Source organism: Bufo bufo, chromosome 4 (genome assembly GCF_905171765.1).
Source record: "Bufo bufo chromosome 4, aBufBuf1.1, whole genome shotgun sequence".
NCBI lineage: Eukaryota > Metazoa > Chordata > Amphibia > Anura > Bufonidae > Bufo > Bufo bufo.
The window spans coordinates 413,437,194-413,457,680 of NC_053392.1; the positions used below are offsets into that span (position 1 = coordinate 413,437,194).

Consider the following 20,487-nt stretch of genomic DNA (forward strand, 5'->3'; position numbering starts at 1 on the left):
AGCAGTAGAATAGCGCAGAAGATCACGATTACATCACCGTGACCTCCTGCACCGGGTCTCACGAGATGACGTGATGACACGGTGCAGGAGGGCACTGTCATGTGTTCCTGACCGCCTGTGCCGGGACATCTGAGCAAAGGCTACAAGAGGCGATGAATAGAGGTGAGTATATATATATATTTTTTTTTTTATGTAAGTACTAGGGGCCATACTGGGGGCACTATGGAGGTGAGGGAAAGAATGGGGGCCATTACATATTATACAGAGGGGCCAATATATATATTATAAAGAGGGGCTATTACATATTATACAGAGGGGTCAATGTATATTATACAGAGGGGCCATTATATATTATACAGAGGGGCCATTATATATTATACAGAGGGGCCATTATATATTATACAGAGGGGCCATTATATATAACAATAATAATGGCCCCTCTGTATAATATATAATGGTCCCCCTGTATAATTATTATATATAATGGCCCCTCTGTATAATTATTATATATAATGACCCCTAGTATTATTATAATCTATAATGGCCCCCTCCGTATTATTAGGATATATACGGTAATGGTCTATTATATATCCTAATATTACAGAGGGGTCATTATACATTATACAGGGGGGGGGACACTATAAATCATACAGAGGGGGCCATTATATATAATAATAATAATAATAACAACTAATAATACTAAAACACTGCAGAGACTGCTGGTATCCAGGGAAACAGGGGAGGGGGTACCACCTTTAATTCACCCTTGGCCCCTTTACCCAACCTTGACCCATAACAAAAGACATCGACAGCTATGTCACTTTAATGCTGGGTGGTGATCGGCCACATCTTCTTTATTAAAGCGGCAAACCTTAATAAACCATAATATCGGAGCGGTATGCCAAACGCTGGACTCCCAGCGGGCAAGTTAAATCGTAATCATCAGAGCGGTCTGCCAACAGCTGGATTCCCAGCGGGCAGGTAAGACTATCTGCTACCACCATATCTCCGCTGTACTCAAATGCCGCCAACTGTGACTTCATAAACTCAACCAGAATTCGCAGCTCTTAAAAGCCGTAATCATCGGAGCAATATCTAAACCACTGGACTCCCAGCGGGAGCTCTTAAAAATAGAAAAACAAAACATAATAACCAAGTATCCATAACTGATCATAACCGTGCATTTCGACCCACCTTCCAAGAATAACCACAATGGGAGCAAGGGACAATCTGCTTCCACTTGCAAGAGGAAGTGACCAGAACAGAGAGGAGGTATATGTGACCATCAGGATTTCCTGCACCGCCCCCATCCTGTCCAAGGAGGGTCCCCAGTGAATTAACCCTTAATGGCCCTAATCTGCCACCTACTTAACCATTACCGTGATGGGGCCAGACTCCCTAAACGCCCCTAAGGGGAAACGGGGGAAGGGGGAGGACCATCAGTCCCTGAGCACCCTCCCTATACAGTCGGGCGCTTGCCAGACTGATGGTATCCAGGGAAACAGGGGAGGGGGTACCACCTTTAACTCACTCTTGGCCCCTTTACCCAACCTTGACCCATAACAAAAGACACGGACAACTATGTCACTTTATTGCTGGGTGGTGATCGGCCACAGCTTCTTTATTAAAGCGGCAAACCTTAATAAACCATAATATCGGAGCGGTACGCCAAACGATGGACTCCCAGCGGGCAGGTACGCCATCTGCTACCACCATATATCCGCTGTACTCAAATGCCACCATGGAGGAGACCCGTTCTCCCAACGGGGCTCCGACCACCACCCAGCAGAACCGAGTCTGTTTTAACCCTTCCTACAGGCCAGAAAAGGAATTGTCCCAACTAACACTTATGAGGAAGACGCCATCAGACCCCATTGAAAACCAAGGCCAATAAGTAATGGGTTGCATCAAAAGGGGCATAGCTGCCCGTGATGAAAACATAGTCCAACCACTTTTCAAATCACTAGTCAGACCACACATGTAGTACTGTGTACAGTTCTGGTCTCCTGTGAACAAGGCAGACATAGTAAAGCTGGAGCGGGTTCAGAGGAGGGCAACTAAAGCAATGACTGGAATGAGCGAACTACAGTACCCTGAAAGATTATCTAAATTAGGCTTATTCACTTTACAAAAAGACAACTGAGGGGAGATCTAATAACTATGTATAAATATAACAGGAGTCAGTACGGAGATCTCTCCCATTATCCATTTATGCCCAGGACTGTGACCGTGACAAGGGGAACACCCTCTGTGTCTGGAGGTAAGGTTCGTACACAACATAGAAGAGGATTCTTTACGGTAAGAGCAGTGGGACTATGGAACTCTCTGCCTGAGGAGGTGGTGACGGTGAGTTCACCAAAAGTTCAAGAGGGGCCTCAATGTATTTCTGGAGTGTAATAATATTACATGCTATAGCTACTAGAGAAGGGTCATTGATCCAGAGGACTGTAACCACTACACTATATAGCTGCATCCTCCCGATAGCGGTGACAAATTACTACCGCCCCTTGATCTATACTTTTGTATTGTATTCATAACGCCTTCCCATATATGGCCCAGAACAACCCACCTCCCCGAGTACTATTACCCCATACAAAAATTCTGGAATAACAACCCCACACACAGTGGGGCCTCAAATGAAGAGAACACCCTGGAGAAAATATCAATCAGCCAGAACAGAAAGCTGAAGGAGACGGGACATGGCTATCCAGACTAAATACTCCCTAACTATACCCGGAACGCCTACCGTACAATGGAACATTACATGCAAAATTATGCTTGCAGGATCACCATGCTGACCTGTGAAGTCCTGTCAAGAGAACCAGGCAGTGTGTCTGACCCGCATCAAAACCTAGATCTGAACGGGGAATGAAAGGCTGCAGTTTTACTGTGTAACTACATGAATTGTGTTTGTATCAAGGCTCTACCCTGAGCGATGTCTACGAACGGACCTGGTTATTTTTTAAATACTTTATAACTGCTGCATGAAAGGAGAAATACGATCCAGTTAGGAGAAGTAAGCTCCTACACTCCAAGCTGTAAGGGAAAAACGGGAGGACACCCAGAAGGCCTGAGCTTTACCTAAAACCAGCTGCAAGAAGACCTGCAGAAAGACCGGTGGGACCAAGAACCGTTACATGGATCGTTGGGGGTAACGAATAGACAAAATAAAGAAACTGTCGACTTAAGTACGACCCATTCTGCACTCAACAAGATTTCTACACCATAGAAATTAATTAGTCATTGCACTAATTCTGAGGAATCCCTTTAAAGGGGGGCGTCGTGCTTCTGTGCCGGGGGGTGGGGGGGGGCAACAGTTATCACAAAACCGACACTGAGGGGCTTTGTCGCTTTCTGTGTTTGTTTATTTATTTTTCGCTTTAATTTTTTTTTTTTTTCCCTCTTCTACAGGATATGAATACTCCAAGTGCTAAACCCGCAGTTGCACCAGCAACCAGGAACAGGTAAACTATGGCTGGGGAATCTCCCAGCTCCAAACCTGTACACAACTAACCTAAACCAAAGGAATTTTAAAACCAGGAATGCTACCCATGAAGCTATTGTAGTACCACAGAGCTACCAGCTCGACTGGAAGGGCGGGGGACCCCATATCTAAAAGTGCTCATAGTAATGATTCTAAATCTGCACAAGACCTCCCACCCCCCACCCCCCAGAACATTAGTACTCACCAGTCATAGGAAGGGATGGCACCGTCGAAGGAGCAGGTACAGGAATTCCATCCTGGTGGGCCGCTGCAATGACCAGGCTAAGAACCCTGGATTCATGGTCAGGCACCAGCCTCTTACAGTTTTCGATTGCAACATCAGACCAGACTCTTCAGATGTGCCCGACATTCCGTCCGAAGACGTCGGTGAGCGCCACCTGGAGGATCTGGAGCGCCTACTTCTCCTGGAAAACTTGGAACGGCGACAGGACTGGCGCTTGTAGGACCCACATTGGCCATGCCTTCTGACCACCTGCGAAGAGGAGAAAAATAGAGAGCTCTCTGCGCCTGTGTGACCCATGGGGAGGGGGGGGGGTTCCAAAATGGGCTCCAAATGAGACCCAGAGAGCCCCAATAGTACTGAAGGGGCACTGATCGTAGAAGCAGGAACACCTCTTCAAGGCAAGCCTATAGGTGCAGGTCACCTGCAATCAGGCATGGCAAGAAAAAAGGGGGAAGGGGGGGTGCCATACAGGCTCAAACAGCGATCTCTATCACCCCAAAGTACTAGAGGGGCACTGACCACAGAAGCAGGGCGGCGGCAGTAACTCCCCTTTTGAGGCAATATTATATTAGCGAGGACATTTTAATCCGGGATGGAGAAGGGAGGGGGATGCCAGGGTGGGTAAAGAGCTCTCCTGGGGCCTCAGAGTAACAAACGAACTCTCCTGCCAAGCGGCGCCCATTACTAGCGCTGCAGGGGAAGGGGGGCGGGGCCAGATGCAGCACTCCAGCTTGCACCATGGGGCTGAAGGGGCCCTGCCTGAAGCAGTATGGGCTGCGGTGACCCCCTCATGCTGCCCTACATTAGCAGGGGGGGCATAATAGGCTACAATGGAGGGGGTGTGGGGGTGGATTTTTTCAGGGAGTGAGGAGCTGTCTCGCACCCCCCCCTCATGTCTAACAATCCTGCCTGGCATGGGGCGCTGCCCAACACCCACGTACCAGAAGCGCTGCAAGGGAGGGGCGAAGCCACGGCAGAGCGCCGCAAAACTTCCCTAGGCTGGGCCGGAAAAATGGCGCGCACTCCGCTCTAGACATGCCAGGGGAAGCAGGCAGCTGGGGTATTATGACCGAGTTGGGCGGGGGGGCTGGTACGCCAAGCAGACCTCTGGCCCCCCGCTGAAGCGCTCGAGCTACACGCATTCTGCGGCAGCTCCACACTCGGCACAAAAGTAGGCACAGGGGAGGAGGCTGTCAGGGGAGAGCCGAGGCTGCTCAAAACTGAGCGCTGCTAATCCTAACCCTCCTCATGAAACTCGCCAGGAGGCTTTCTTAAGGACAGCACCTCCCGCGGCATCTTGGTGTCCAGGGCCGTCTTTACCAAGGGGCAAAAGGGACAGCTGCCCCGGGCCCAGTTGCTCCTGGGGGGCCCAAGGCAGCTGCCTCTTGAGCCCTGCTAGCCACTGCCCCGGGTGTCAGGCTGTCAGCTACACAGGGGGTGCTGCCATGCCATGCCTGCCGGCACTCCAGCCAGCGAACTTTGTCTGTGAGAGCTGTGAGTCTGATCTAGGACCTTAGATGACATCATCACCATGTGACCAGTAACCTAGCAATATTACTGGTCACATGGCTATGAGGTCATCACAGGTCCTATCAGGAGTGTTGCAGGAGAAGTTTGCCTTAACTGTGGAGCTTTTTTTGTAAAGATTACATCAGAAAAAGGTGACAGGGGCTGTTATGCTAATATACTGTAAACTACTGTATAGTGGGGTGCTGTATACTGTGGGGGGCCTGTATACTGTGGGGGGGCTGTATACTGTGGGGGCCTGTATACTGACTGTGGGGGGTCTGTATACTGTGTGGGGGCCTGTATACTGTGTGGGGGCCTGTATAGTATGGGGGGCTGTATACTGTATACTGTGGGTGCTGTATATTGTGTAGTGCTATACTGCTGTACTGTATATTGTGGGGGGCTGTATACTGTATACTGTGGGTGCTGTATAGTGTGGAGTGCTATACTGCTGTACTGTATAGTGTGGGGTGCTGTATTGTGTATAGTTTGGGGTGCTGTATACGGTGAGGTGCTATACTGCTCTACTGTATACTGTGAGGTGTTGTATACTGTGGGGTGCTGTATACTGTGGGCTGCTATACTGCTCTACTATATACTGTGGGGTACTGTATAGTGTGGGGTGCTATACTGCATACTGTGTGGTGCTGTATACTATAGGGTGCTATACTGCATACTGTGGGTTGCTGTATACTATAGGGTGCTATACTGCATACTGTGGGGTGCTGGGGTGCACTGTAACACTAGGGTGAGCCGAGCCCTGGTCTCCTTCCTGCAGAGCGGTGCCCACTTCCAGCCTGAGCCCAGTTGCCCAGAGCACTGATCCTGAGCCGCTGAAGTCTTCAGAACTGGAAGTATTTACAGTCATTCACTGTACTCTACCAGGTGTGTGGATTTTTTTGTGTGTGTTGTGGTGGAGGGCGTGATTGCCTGCTAAGGTGTGGGAAGGCGGGATCCAGGGGGCCTAAGTAAATTTTTGCCCAGGGTCCAATCAATATTAAAGATGGCCCTGTTGGTGTCGACAGAGCAAAGGGGTACATACCACACCAATCTGCTTCCACTTGCAAGGGGAAGTGACCAGAACAAGGAGGAGGTATATGTAACCTTCAGGATTTCCTGCACCGCCCCCATCCTGCCCAAGGAGGATCCCCAGTGAATTAACCCTTAATGGCCCTAATCTGCCACCTACTTAACCATTACCGTGAAGGGGCCAGACTCCCTAAACGCCCCTAAGGCCTCTTTCACACGGGCGTTGCGGGAACACCCGTGATTTTTCCGCGCGAGTGCAAAACATTGTAATGCGTTTTGCACTCGCGTGAGAAAAATCACGCATGTTTGGTACTCAAACCCGAACTTCTTCACAGAAGTTCGGGCTTGGGTTAGGTGTTGTGTAGATGTTATTATTTTCCCTTATAACATGGTTATAAGGGAAAATAATAGCATTCTGAATACAGAATGCTTAGTAGGTGATCAATTGAGGGTTAAAAAAAATAAAAAAATGAACTCACCTTCTCCTCTTGTTCGCGTAGTTCCCGGTCTCTTCTTTACTTCTTTAATGATGAGCTGTGGGCTAAAGGACCTTTGGTGACGTCAGATCACATGCTCCAATCACATGGTCCATCACCGTGGTGATGGACCATGTGATTGGAGCATGTGATCTGACGACACCACAGGTCCTAGCCGATAGTTCATCTTTTAAGAAGTAAAGAAGAGACCGGGAACTACGCGAACAAGAGGAGAAGGTGAGTTCATTTTTTTTATTTTTTTTTAACCCTCAATTGATCACCTACTAAGCATTCTGTATTCAGAATGCTATTATTTTCCCTTATAACCATGTTATAAGGGAAAATAATACAGTGAACAGACTGTCACCTAGCAACCATGTGTGAAAATCGCACCGCATCCGCACTTGCTTGTGGATGCTTGCGATTTTCACGCAACCCCATTCACTTCTATGGGGCCTGCGTTGCGTGAAAAACGCAGAATATAGAGCATGCTGCGATTTTCACGCAACGCACAAGTGATGCATGAAAATCACTGCTCATGTGAAAAGCCCCATAGAAATGAATGGGTCGGTATTCAGTGCGGGTGCAATGCGTTCACCTCCCGCATCGCATCCGCGCGGAATACTCGCTCGTGTGAAAGGGGCCTAAGGGGAAAAGGGGGAGGACCATCAGTCCCTGAGCACCCTCCCTATACAGTCGGGCACTTGCCAGATGAGACGCAGCTGAAAGAAGGTGTCATGGCGGTCTTATCTCAGAATGAAGACGTTGAGGAAAGTCTACATTACAGGAGATGTCACTGGATGGATGAAGTATGTGGGGCTGTATTATACTGTATATTTTGTAGTGATGTATGTAATGTCCAAACACATATTTGTTTTATAGTAGGGTTGGGGGGTGGATATAGAATTTGCCCATCCTGGCCCCAGACTTCAGGTCACACTGTTCGTGTTCTGAATTTTGGGGCTTCACACCCATTTACTATATTATCTGTACTCAAAGAATTATCACAGTGCTATCTGAGGTGTTACATAGGACTGCTACAACATCTGTAAAAAGGGGCGTGCCCACAGGTTGGGGGGGGGGGGGGTGCAATACATGGCTTGCCCCGGGTGCTGGCAAGCCATGCTATGCCACTGACTATTGTCCACTTGGTCCCAACCCATTTCTGTATGACTCTGTCTCTGTATTGTTCTGTCTCTGTGTGTGTATGTCTTGCATTTTAGCGGAGTAGTTAAGGACTTGCCACCTAGGGCTTGCACTGTGGCTACAATGTGACTGTATTTGACAAGTATGTTCTCTGTACATACCCTGTACATACCCTTTTCAAAATTGTCTAATAAAACTGATTTAAAAATGACTAACAATACAATCTACAATCAGAAAAAAATCTATTAGAATGTGCAGAATGTATCAATATCTGGTTTAAATTTGTAAAAAGTGATACATTCCTTTTAAAATGTTTTTGTTGATGTGTAAAATATTTTGATTATTTAAACAGCCATGAATTAATATGCTGTGTATACCACACAGGTTAAATTTACTATATCTTAACATACTTTCATTTTACACTACAGGATAAATCTTTTACATGCACTCTGTTCATGTCATTTGAAGACTTTGAAAAACTTTCCAAAGCAGAAGAAGTACTAGACTTTTTCAAGAAACATTTTCAAGACTCCATACGTTTATTTGGACAGTAAGATTTATTTTGTTTTCATTCATAGCTTGCTGTTGTACATACTTACAGTATAAAGGTATTTTACTAAATAAAAAACGGAATGCATATTTTCAGAGACTCCATATTATAAACAGCATTTTTCTGTATAATTCTGGTCAATATCATATTACAGAATCCTATAGATACAGATAGTTGAAAACTTAAAGGGGTATTCCCGTTATATAACTTTTTTCAACTCCTGTAGAGTTGGTGTGTGTGTAGCAAGAGAGTAGCAAGGGGGGGGGGGGGGGGGGGAGGCAGAGCCTGTGCCCTGAGCGCAGACTGCTGCGGCACTCAGGGGGGCGCAGGCCATGCAGCCAAGGGAGATGATGGGGACATTATGGATGGCCGGCAGCTAGAGGGGCTCATCACATGGACACGGACTAAGGAGAGTACTGTTGCTGTAGTGTGATGCTGGCTGGCTGTTACGGCCGCTTTAGAAAAGCTGATCAGATGCCAAGGTATGATCCATCAGGCAGGCCAGGGCTGCGCTTAGTGCACTGGCGTAGTGACGTCAGTGACTGAGACGCAGTCCTAGCAGGCCGGACATAAAAGAGGAGCGCAGGAACAGTGATCCCACCCGCCCTGCTCTGTTTACGCCCGCCCTGCTGAGTTTCTGGAGAGGAGCCTGGAGAAGCCCTGCTGCCCTGCCCTGGTGTTGCCTCTCTCTCTGGCCTGGCCAGACTTCAGCCACTGGCTGCCAGTGGCCTGTAAGCTGCTGCTGACTGAATGTAACTCCACTGTCTCCCCTCCAGGGGCGGGCATGGGGCACAGACGTTAGAGATTTAACTGTTTTAGGTACAATTATAAAGTACAATTTTGCCACCCATGTTTTTGCCCTATACTGATGTGGTTACTGTGGTGACTCAGGCACCATCCAGAGTCACTCCAGAGTGATAGAAAAAGGTCCCCCCCATGAACATTAACACCTTACCAGGGGCGTTGCTAAGGTCTCAAAAGATCCAGGGCCCAAGCCCCAATGTATATGGCCCATTTCTCTAAGTCGCCACCGCCTCCTCCCCCCACACACTGCGTTTTGCTGTACTTGCTATACAGCAGAACATACCTGTCACATCTAGAGCCTCCCAGGTGACGTCTCCTCCGATGTAGATCTTCTCTGTCATCATCTTCTCCCTTTTGGTCTGGACAACTTCTTTCAGTCGTGCCTCATCTCTGCAGAGTGTGACACACAGACATCTTAGCTTCCTCACTTTTCTATCATCATCCCCCAACCTGGAGCCCCCACAGTGTTATCCTGCTGCTCACTGTGCTCCCCAATACCCCCAAATACTATCCTGAAGAAATATGAGTGCCCCCTATAGTAATAGTGCTTCTCCAAGTCCCACCAATAGTAATTCCTTTCCAGAATGCCCCAATTAGTAATACTGCCCCCAACAGTGATAATGCTCCCCAAGAGTGCCCCTATTAGTAAAAGAGCCCTCCAGTATTAATAATGCCCTCACAGAGCCCCCGGTAGAAATAAGCCCCCCTATTGTTCCCCAGTGGTAATAAAGCTCTCTACAGACCCCTCAGTAGTAATAAGGCCCCCATAGTGCTCTTAGTAAAAAATAAGGAGGATCTGTAAGTCCCTCATATAGAGCCCCCAGTAGTAATAAGAACACCTATAACGTCCCCTGGATTTGCAGTAACTCCTGTAGTTATATTCCTCACTCCACCATACAGTCCCATGTAAATAACATCACACCATCTCTCCTGCCGTCTCCAAAATACAGTTCTATGTAAAGAACATCACTACCCTCACTTCAGCCCCCCAACATACAGTGTCATGTAAATAACACAATTTCCCTCCCTCCGCCATAGAGCAATGGCGTAGTGTGGCTTGCCAGCACCCCGGGCAAGCCATGTATTGCGCCCCCCCCCCCCCAACCTGTGGCCACGCCCCTTTTTACAGATATTGTAGCAGTCCTCAGATAGCACAGTGATAATTCTCTAAGTATAGATAATATAGTAGATGGGTGTGAGGCCCCAAAATTCAGTCTGGGGCCAGGATGCGGCAGGGTGGGCCAAATTCTATATCCACCACCCCAACCCTACCGTGAAACAAATATGTGTTTGGACATTACATACATCACTACAAAATATACAGTATAATACAGCACCACATGCCTCATCCATCCAGTGACATCTCCTGTGATGTAGACTTTCCTCAATGTCTTCATTTGGAGATAAGACCGCAATGACACCTTCTTTCAGCTGCGTCTCATCTCTGCAGAGTTTTATCATTATTAGTTATTATTATTATTATTATTATATATTATGGCCCCCTCTGTATAATATATAATTGGCCCCCTCTGTATAATGTATAATGGCCCCTCTGTAATATTAGGATATATAATAGGCCATTATATATCCTAATAATACGGAGGGGACCATTATATGTGGTAGGTAATTAAGAGTGCCGTGTTTGTGTGAGGGGAGGCGGGGCTTTAATTATTTAAACCTGGCTCCCCTGCCCCCACTTGTCGGTTCGAATGCTTTCGAATCGGCTCATGGGTTGGCTGTCCTTCCAGAGAGGTCGCGTGACTCGTTGTAAGTTCGTGTGGTCAGCGGCGTCGGGCTCATCGCTGCGGAGAATAGGTAGGCCGGGTGGCTGCACACCCGTCTCGTTATTTATGTCATGTCATGCTGCCGGGCGTGCCCGCCGGTCCCCAGCCGCACCTGTGACTGCCCGCACTTCCGATCCACTCCAGGCACCCCGCTCCCACATGCAGCGTCCCCCAGGCTAAACTGTACAACAGCCTCCTCACCTGTGGCTCCGTTGCGGCGAGTCACACTCCCGCTCTCATACCGTCGCACGCAGCGCAGCGATCACGCCGGCCATCGGCTCCACAGTGCGGCTCACTGCCCTTTCGGCGCTCTAGCAGGTCTTGGTCTGAGAGAGGGCGACACCTACAGGCCATGCTGGTACTGCAGTCCAGGTACTGGGCTCCTTGCTCAGCACCAGTGGCTAGGCACTAAGGCAGGCGTCAGTTGGGAAAAAAAATTAAATAAATTTAAGTATTAAATAAAAGAGGGTTCAAGGAAGGGGGATGGCCACTACGCCTTGCGCACGCAGCCTGGCCGCCCATAGCACATACGGTACGTCGGGAGTCAGTGGGTCGGTTTCGGGCGCAGCCGCGACAAGCCAGTGGTTAGCTAGGGAGCGGTTGCGTGGGTGAAGGGTCACTCAGCCGGGGTTCGCTCACTCACATGTCTGTTCTTGTTTATTCAGGTCCACAGGTGGTTGGCTACTTTGCGATACTGTGGGGCTTGTGGCTGTTATGGCCGCCAGGTGAGTCAGGTGTGGTGCGCATGCGTGGGCCACCCCCCTTTTTACTCCTGCATGGGCTTGGGGGACAGGGTATGGTGGCCTATCAATGCCCAGGACACTGGCGCATGTCTTGCAGGGTGGCGCCTACAGTCGTGGCCTTTGGTGGGAAGTTGAAATAATAAAAAATAAAAAAATAAAAAAATAAATAGAAAAAATAAAAAATATATAGATATAAATTTTGTTTTGCCAGGTCTGTCACGACTACAGACTCGTTATAAAGCCCTGCCACGACTGCAGGCATTTAGTCTGTCACGACTACAGACTCATTATAAAGTCCTGCCACGACTGCAGGCATCAGTCTGTCACGACTACAGACCCGCTCTAAAGCCCTGCCACGACTGCAGGCATCAGTCTGACACGACTACAGACCCGTTATAAAGCCCTGTCACGACTGCAGGCATCAGTCTGTCACGACTACAGACTCGTTATAAAGTCCTGCCACGACTGCAGGCATCAGTCTGTCACGACTACAGACCCGCTCTAAAGCCCTGCCACGACTGCAGGCACAAATCTGTCACGACTACAGACTCATTATATAGGCCTGCCACGACTGCAGGCATTAGTCTCATGTCAACAGACTCGTGAGGTAATACTACCACGTCTACAGGCGATAGTCCGTTACCGCTACTCTCGATGTAGGGTCCCCTCACGACTACAGGGGCATGTCGGTCACATCCACAGACTCGGTCGCACTCCCGTTGACTACAGGCACTGGGTGGGCATCTACGGGTAGTTGCGTCACGACTACGCACGCGGGTCAGCCACGGCCTAGGAGGTCAGCCTTCACGGTCACAGGTAGGTCCGGTCAGGCTTCAGTCTCAAAGCCAGGGAGCTGTGCGGCTCCTCACGCGGCACACGGTTCAAACCAGCGGGGGCCGGGGCCCACGGTAAAGGAAGGGCTCCCTCTGATCCGGTGCACATTGCCAGGGAGTGGCGCTGCTCCCCACGCGGTACGAGTGTCCAGCCGGCGGTGGGTCGGCCCTAGCTGAGGAGGGGTGCTCCCCCGCACTGGTGCATTCTGCCAGGGAGCAGCGTGAACTCCCCACGTGGCTGGGGGGTAAAGGCTCCTCATCTTCAATAAAGTCTGGCACGGGCCGCCGTGCCGTTAGGTAGGCAGGGATCAGGGGAAGGAGTACTAGGCTCGGTCAGGGGGAGCAGATCATAGGCGGTGGCTGGCTTCCTGCTGCCGGCCGTACATAAGGGTTATTTAGGCACAGGATGTTAGTTAGTCCGTGCAGGTGATCTGCGTTATACCATGCTCTCCATGCTCGTACTCAGAGCTGTGCCCATACGGGAGCTGCTTAAGTGGTTTATAGTTTAAAAAAAAATAATAATAATTTTGAGTCTCTCACGCATGGCTTCTCCGTTTTAGGTTACATATATGACTCCTTCATTAGAGTCTCTCACGCATGGCTTCTCCGTTTTAGGTTACACATATGACTCCGCCATTAGAGTCTCTCACGCATGGCTTCCCCGTGTGAGTTTTACACATACGACTCCGACATTAGAGTCTCTCACGCATGGCTTCTCCGTTTTAGGTTTACACATATGTCTCCGCCATTAGAGTCTCTCACGCATGGCTTCCCCGTTTTAGGTTACACATATGACTCCGCCATTAGAGTCTCTCACGCATGGCTTCCCCGTGTGAGTTTTACACATATGACTCCGCCATTAGAATCTTTCACGCATGGCTTCTCTGTTTAGGTTACACATATGACTCCGCCATTAGAGTCTCTCACGCATTGCTTCTCCGTTTTAGATTACACATATGACTCCGCCATTAGAGTCTCTCACGCATGGCTTCTCCGTTTTAGGTTACACATATGACTCCGCCATTAGAGTCTCTCACGCATGGCTTCTCCGTTTTAGGTTACACATATGACTCCTTCATTAGAGTCTCTCACGCATGGCTTCTCCATTTTAGGTTTACACATATGACTCCTTCATTAGAGTCTCTCACGCATGGCTTTTCCGTTTTAGGTTTACACATATGTCTCCGCCATTAGAGTCTCTCACGCATGGCTTCCCCGTGTGAGTTTTACACATACGACTCCGCCATTAGAGTCTCTCACGCATGGCTTCTCCATTTTAGGTTTACACATAGGACTCCGCCATTAGAATCTTTCACGCATGGCTTCTCCATTTTTAGGTTACACACGCCGAGACACTGGAGTGCTGCCTGGGGACATACGCTGTGAGCGCTCCGAGACCAGCAGGGGACCCGGAGCGCTCAGCGTAACAGTACCCCCCCTTTGGTCTCCCTCCCTTTTTGGTACCGAAGAACTTGCGGATGAGACTGCGGTCCAGGATGTTCTCCTCCGGCTCCCATGACCTCTCCTCAGGACCGCAGCCCTCCCAGTCGACCAAAAAAAATCTTTTCCCCCGGGAGATCTTGGTCGCCAAGATCTCCTTGACAGAGAATATATCGGAGGTACCGGCGACAGGGGTGGGAGAAACAAGCTTGGGAGAAAAACAGTTAAAGATAGCAGGTTTAAGAAGGGAGACATGGAAGGTGTTATGGATTCGGAGGGAGGGAGGAAGATGGAGCTGATAAGAAACTTGATTGATACGACTCTTGATTTTATAGGGACCCAAGAAACGAGGGCCCAACTTGTAACTTGGGACCCTAAATCGGATGTACCTAGAGGAGAGACACACCTTGCCACCCGGACGAAATTCTGGTGGAGATCTGCGTCTCTTGTCAGCTTGAACCTTCATACGAGCGGAAGCCCTGAGGAGAGCAGCGTGGGTTTCTCGCCAGATGGAGGAAAAATCCTGTACAAGACTGTCAATGGCAGGTACAGAAGAAGGAGTGGGAGACTGCGGCAGCAGTGGAAGAGGATGACGGCCAAAAACTACAAAGAAAGGAGACTTGTTAGAGGCAGAGGATTGTTTGTAGTTGTAGGAGCACTCCGCCCAGGGAAGTAGATCAGCCCAGTCGTCATGGCGAGAGGATACAAAGTGACGCAGATAGTCACCCAAAATCTGGTTCACCCGTTCTACTTGGCCGTTAGATTGAGGGTGGTACGAAGAAGAAAAGTCCAATTTGATCCCGAGCTGGGCACATAGAGCCCTCCAGAATTTGGAGACGAATTGTACCCCACAATCCGAGACAATATGTTTGGGAAGGCCATGGAGACGGAAGATGTGTTGGAAAAATTGTTTGGCCAACATGGGTGCAGAGGGTAGACCGGGCAGGGGTACAAAGTGAGCCATCTTGGAGAAGCGATCCACCACGACCCAAATAACGGACTTGCCATGGGAGGAGGGAAGATCAGTAATAAAGTCCATGGCGATGTGAGACCAGGGAACTTCAGGAACAGGTAGAGGCAAGAGGAGACCCGCTGGTCTCTGGCGAGGCGATTTATCCCGGGCGCAAATCATACAGGCCTGGACGAAGTCCGAGACATCTTTCTCCAGAGAAGGCCACCAGTACCTTTGGGAGATAAGTTGGAGAGACTTTAGCACCCCTGGATGACCGGCAAAAGGGGAGGCGTGGCCCGACTTGAGAATTCGCAGCCGCTGACGTGGAGGCACGTAGGATTTGCCAGGAGGAAGAAGGCGCAGGTCCACGGGAGCAACTATAATAAGGCGTTCTGGAGGGATAATATATCGAGGTGTTAACTCGTCGCCCACCACATCAGAGGAGCGAGACAGAGCATCTGCCCTAATGTTCTTGCAAGCCGGACGAAAATGGATCTCAAAGTTAAAGCGGGCAAAGAACAGAGACCAACGAGCCTGACGGGGATTTAATCTCTGAGCAGACTGGAGATAAGCCAGGTTCTTGTGGTCCGTGAAGATGTACACAGGATGTGTGGCGCCCTCGAGTAAATGTCTCCATTCCTCTAGTGCCAATTTAATAGCCAGCAGTTCCCTGTCCCCAATGGAGTAATTTCTCTCTGCGGAAGAGAATGTTTTTGAAAAGAAGCCACAAGTTGAAGTCTTGCCCCGGGAAGACTTCTGGGTGAGGACGGCTCCGGCTCCCACCGAGGAGGCATCCACTTCAAGAGAGAAGGGCTTGGTGGAATTTGGTCTAGAGAGAACGGGTGCAGAGGCAAAGGCGGATTTCAGGGACTGGAAGGCTTCCTCGGTTTGGGAAGGCCAGGATTTGGGGTTAGCTCCTTTTCTATTGAGGGCCACGATAGGAGCTACCAGAGTGGAATAGTGAGGGATGAATTGCATGTAGTAATTCGCAAAGCCCAGAAATCTTTGTATGGCTCGGAGACCAGAGGGACGTGGCCAATCCAGAACCGCCGAGAGTTTGGCTGGGTCCATTTGAAGTCCTTGGGCTGAGATAATGTATCCCAGGAAAGGCAGGGAGGTCTGTTCAAATAGACATTTTTCAAGTTTAGCGTATAGGCGATTTCTCCTGAGACGAGTAAGAAATTGTTGCACATGGACCCGGTGTTGATCCAAATTGGAGGAAAAGATGAGGATATCATCCAGGTATACGACCACGCAGGTGTAAAGTAAGTCCCTGAAAATGTCATTGACGAATTCCTGGAAGACAGCAGGTGCGTTGCATAGGCCGAAGGGCATTACCAAATACTCAAAATGGCCGTCCCTTGTGTTAAAGGCGGTCTTCCATTCGTCTCCCTCACAGATACGGATCAGATTATAGGCCCCTCGGAGGTCCAATTTAGTGAAGATCTTAGCCCCTCGGAGACGATCAAATAGCTCAGAGATTAGAGGCAGAGGGTAACGGTTCTTGATGGTAATTTTATTAAGACCTCTGTAGTCAATGCAGGGGCGGAGGGAGCCATCTTTTTTTCTCACGAAGAAAAAACCGGCCCCAGCAGGAGAAGAAGATTTTCTTATGAATCCTCTCTGTAGGTTCTCACGTATATAGTCGGACATGGCAAGAGTCTCAGGAGGTGAGAGAGGATAAATTCTGCCCCGAGGTGGAGTAGAACCGAGTATCAGGTCGATCGGGCAATCATAGGATTGGTGAGGAGGAAGAACCTCAGCTTGTTTCTTGCAGAAGACATCCGTGAAGGAATGGTATGGCTTGGGCAGCCCAGAAGGCGGAGAAACTTGCGGGTTCTGTTTGACCAGAGCAGGCTTGAGACAGCGGTCCGAACAGGAGGAGCCCCAACGCAGGATCTCACCGGTTGACCAATTCAGGACAGGACTATGACGTTGAAGCCACGGCAGACCCAGGAGGAGTTCGGAAGAACAGAAGGGAAGGACAAAAAACTCTAAAGTCTCGGTATGAAATATTCCGATGTCCATCTGTAGAGGCTGGGTACGGAACTGCACGGTGGCTGAGAGTCTCTCACCGTTAACAGTAGAGATGAAAAACGGCTTGGGTAGACGGATTACTGGAATACGGTACTTGTCAACCAAGGTGGCGTGAATGAAGTTGCCAGCTGAACCGGAATCCAAGAAGGCGGCTGCGGAGAAAAAGGACTTGGAAGAGATGATCAACTGCACAGGTATGATGAGACGTGGAGAGGAAGAATCCACACCTAGCAACGCCTCTCCCACACTTACTAGGTGCGAGCATTTCCCGAACGCGGTGGACGGAGAGGACAATCTCTAAGGAAGTGCTCGGTACTGGCACAGTACAGACACAGGTTCTCGTTTCTGCGGCGGCTTCGTTCTTGCAGAGTCAAGCGTGACCGATCCACCTGCATGTCTTCCACGGCGGAAAACCCAGTAGCGGGTTGAGGTAGATGCGGAAAAACGGGAGCCAGACGAGGAAAGCGTCTAGGACGAGCTTTTTCCTTTTCAAGGAGGAGTTCCTCCTTGTTGTGCATTTTCATAAGTGTACAATGTATCTGATGATACTATATTCAATATGGATGATCATTGCCTTTAACAACATGTGATCAGCATGAACCTGAAAAAAAAACAAGATGGGTTCATAGCAAGTTCAATGTGTTAAAAGTGAATATATAGAGAAGACTATACTTTTATTATTGTTTAGAGACATGGATTTATCTACACTGGTTTCTCTAAACTTGTCTGTCTGAGGAACAATGGGTGTTTCATGGCTAAACCATGATCTGATAAGAGACGTCCATAAAACACATCTGGTGTGGAACAGATATCTATTCATATATTCGCATATAGATATATATTCCTGTGTGCATTTATTTAGCGTTTGAACTTATTAATGATTCATATATACTATGTGATATTGATGTATTATAACCAAATATTATTAATGTATCTTTATATGTCTGTATCTCACTGAGAGGGTATATTCTAGGGGATATAAAATGTGTTTAAGTGGAAATTTCTTAAATAGGGTTTATTTTAGAGGAGCTGATGTTATCTCAAACATCATCACTCAATCGCTGAGACAGTTAAGATACACAAACCAGAAGAACCCTTATCTGCCCCATAAATTCAGGGATTAGGGAAACTTCTGATACCGCCAGTCAGTCTGAGCAAAGTGTCAGAAAGAGTCCCTCCTAATTGATTTAAGGTGTGAAAGGGCAAAGTTTAAGTGGTAATAAAACAAGCAATATAATATGTTAATTCTTAAAATATTCAAAATTGTTATATGATACAACAGTGCCATCAAGTGGTAGATGGGCAGAAGTTTTTGAAGAATGTCAATTAAATGACATCATCCCCATGTTTAACATACGTCACACCCACCTTATCTAATTGGTAATCCCTAATCCAAGAGGGGATGGGCATAGATAAGGATTGGGATATCTGATCCAGTTTTGGGAGATCAGGACACACTTCACAAACCTCACAAAAATAAAAACTTCACAAGGATTTCACAAAGGAACACTTTACAAAGATTCATTCATCAGCATCACTTCACACGTCAGGAACGTACCACAGGACGGGACATATCTAAACCTTGGAAAGCTGGGTCCATTCTAAAAGCTCTTTATCCCAAAGCCAGGGGTAATGTATAATCTATTTCATTTGCAGTAATTATAAATCGCTCCAATTGGCATATAGTTGAGACCCCATTATTAGTGGGTCAATAGTGTTAAAACAATAATTTTATGGGAAATTCTAATGAACGTGCACATCATTAGAATTCCTGTAATATTGCTATCAGAGTGGAATCTCTGATCGGATTTTATTATCCGTAGTTAGGCCAATGGGCGTATTTATAAGGTGTCTCTTACTGCCATATTCTTTGATTGAGCATAAGGGATTTTCCACAGATTCATTTCTATTGTTTTATTGTTGTTGTTGTTACATTATAATAATTTGATAATAATTTGAATAACATTATATTGTATTTGGTGTACTAAATTAAGTGAGCCTGGCGTAAACGGCGGAGCATCATCTTGTGGTCAATTTTGATATTATCCTTGTATTCATTTGTATGCCATTTTTACTGCATGTATTTATTTGTAATAAATTATATTTTATATAATTAATTGCACCCTGTTTCATTATCTGCACAAATTAACTTTAGATCTCGTCAATAAAAGAACTGGCGTTTATATGTCCGCCAATTAAATTTTTAATTTTTCATATTTCATAAAAATTTGAAATCATAATTTTTATGATTTCATATCTTATATGAGATAAATACCCGACATCCTGTCTTTCGGCGAAACGTTTGTCTATCCTAGTGGCCAGCAAGATGAGGTCACAAAGAGTGGAAGGAATCTCACGTGCAGCCAGAACGTCCTTTACTTCACTGTTAAGTCCTTTCTTGAAGGTGGCACAAAGGGCTTCATTGTTCCAGTTCAGCTCAGAGGCCAGAGTGCGGAACTGAATGGCATAGTCACCCACAGAAGAACCTCCTTGGGTCAAATTTAGTAAGGCAGTCTCTGCGGAGGTAACCCGGGCAGGCTCCTCAAAAACATTCGGGAACTCTAGGCAGAAGCTCTGGACGGATGCGGTGGCAGGATCTGCGCGGTCCCATAGTGGTGTAGCCCAGGCCAGGGCCTTCCCGGACAGTAAACTGAGAATAAAGGCTACCTTGGCTCGCTCAGAAGGAAACTGGTCGGACAGAAGCTCGAGGTGGAGAGAGCACTGCGACAAGAACCCACGGCACTGCTTAGGATCTCCGTCATATTTGTCTGGTAGGGACAAATGGATTCTGGAACCGGTGGTAACTGCAGGCGGAGGTGATGTAGCAGGAGCAGACGGAGGAGCTGGCTGTTGCAGAGAAGGCAGGAGCTGCTGCAACATAGCGGTCAACTGGGCCAGCTGTTGACCCTGCTGGGCCACAATGGTGGTGAGGTCCTCCAGGCTTGGCAGGGGAACATCAGTGGGATTCATGGCCGGATCTTACTGTCACGAACCGGCAGGACAGGTAGTGAATCCTCTGCACCAGAGAGGCGATGGCGCGGGTTGTACTAGAGGACCGGTTCTAAGGAGTTACTGGTCTTCACCAGAGCCCGCCGCAAAGCGGGTTGGATTTGCCGTGGCGGTAACTACCAGGTCGTGTCCCCTAGTAACAACTCGACCTCTCTGGCAACTGGCGTGGTACACAGGGAGAAGGCAAGAGCGTAGTCGGACGAAGCAGCGGTCAGGGCAGGCGGCAAAGGTTCAAAGGCGAGTGGACGGTAGCAACGGGTACAGCAACAGGTAAGGCAAACTAACATCGTAGGGAACGCTTTCTCTGAGGCACAAGGCACAAAGATCCGGCAGAAGGCTGTGGGAGGAGAAGGTATAAATGGGCAGTGCACAGGTGCAGCCTAATTAAGTCAGCACTGCCTCTCACAACCTTAACCCTTAATAACCCCTTTGGACCAGGCACCAATC

At 48.3% G+C, this 20,487-nt stretch overlaps 1 protein-coding gene across 1 annotated transcript in view; it reads left to right on the plus strand.

The window, feature by feature from the left end:
- KMO (kynurenine 3-monooxygenase) overlaps positions 1-20,487 on the plus strand; it is a 1,955,166-nt gene that overhangs the window by 1,091,141 nt on the left and 843,538 nt on the right. The window contains exon 9 of the mRNA XM_040429299.1: positions 8,317-8,438. Within this exon, the coding sequence (XP_040285233.1) occupies positions 8,317-8,438 (122 nt within the window). The remainder of the gene's footprint in view (positions 1-8,316; positions 8,439-20,487) is intronic.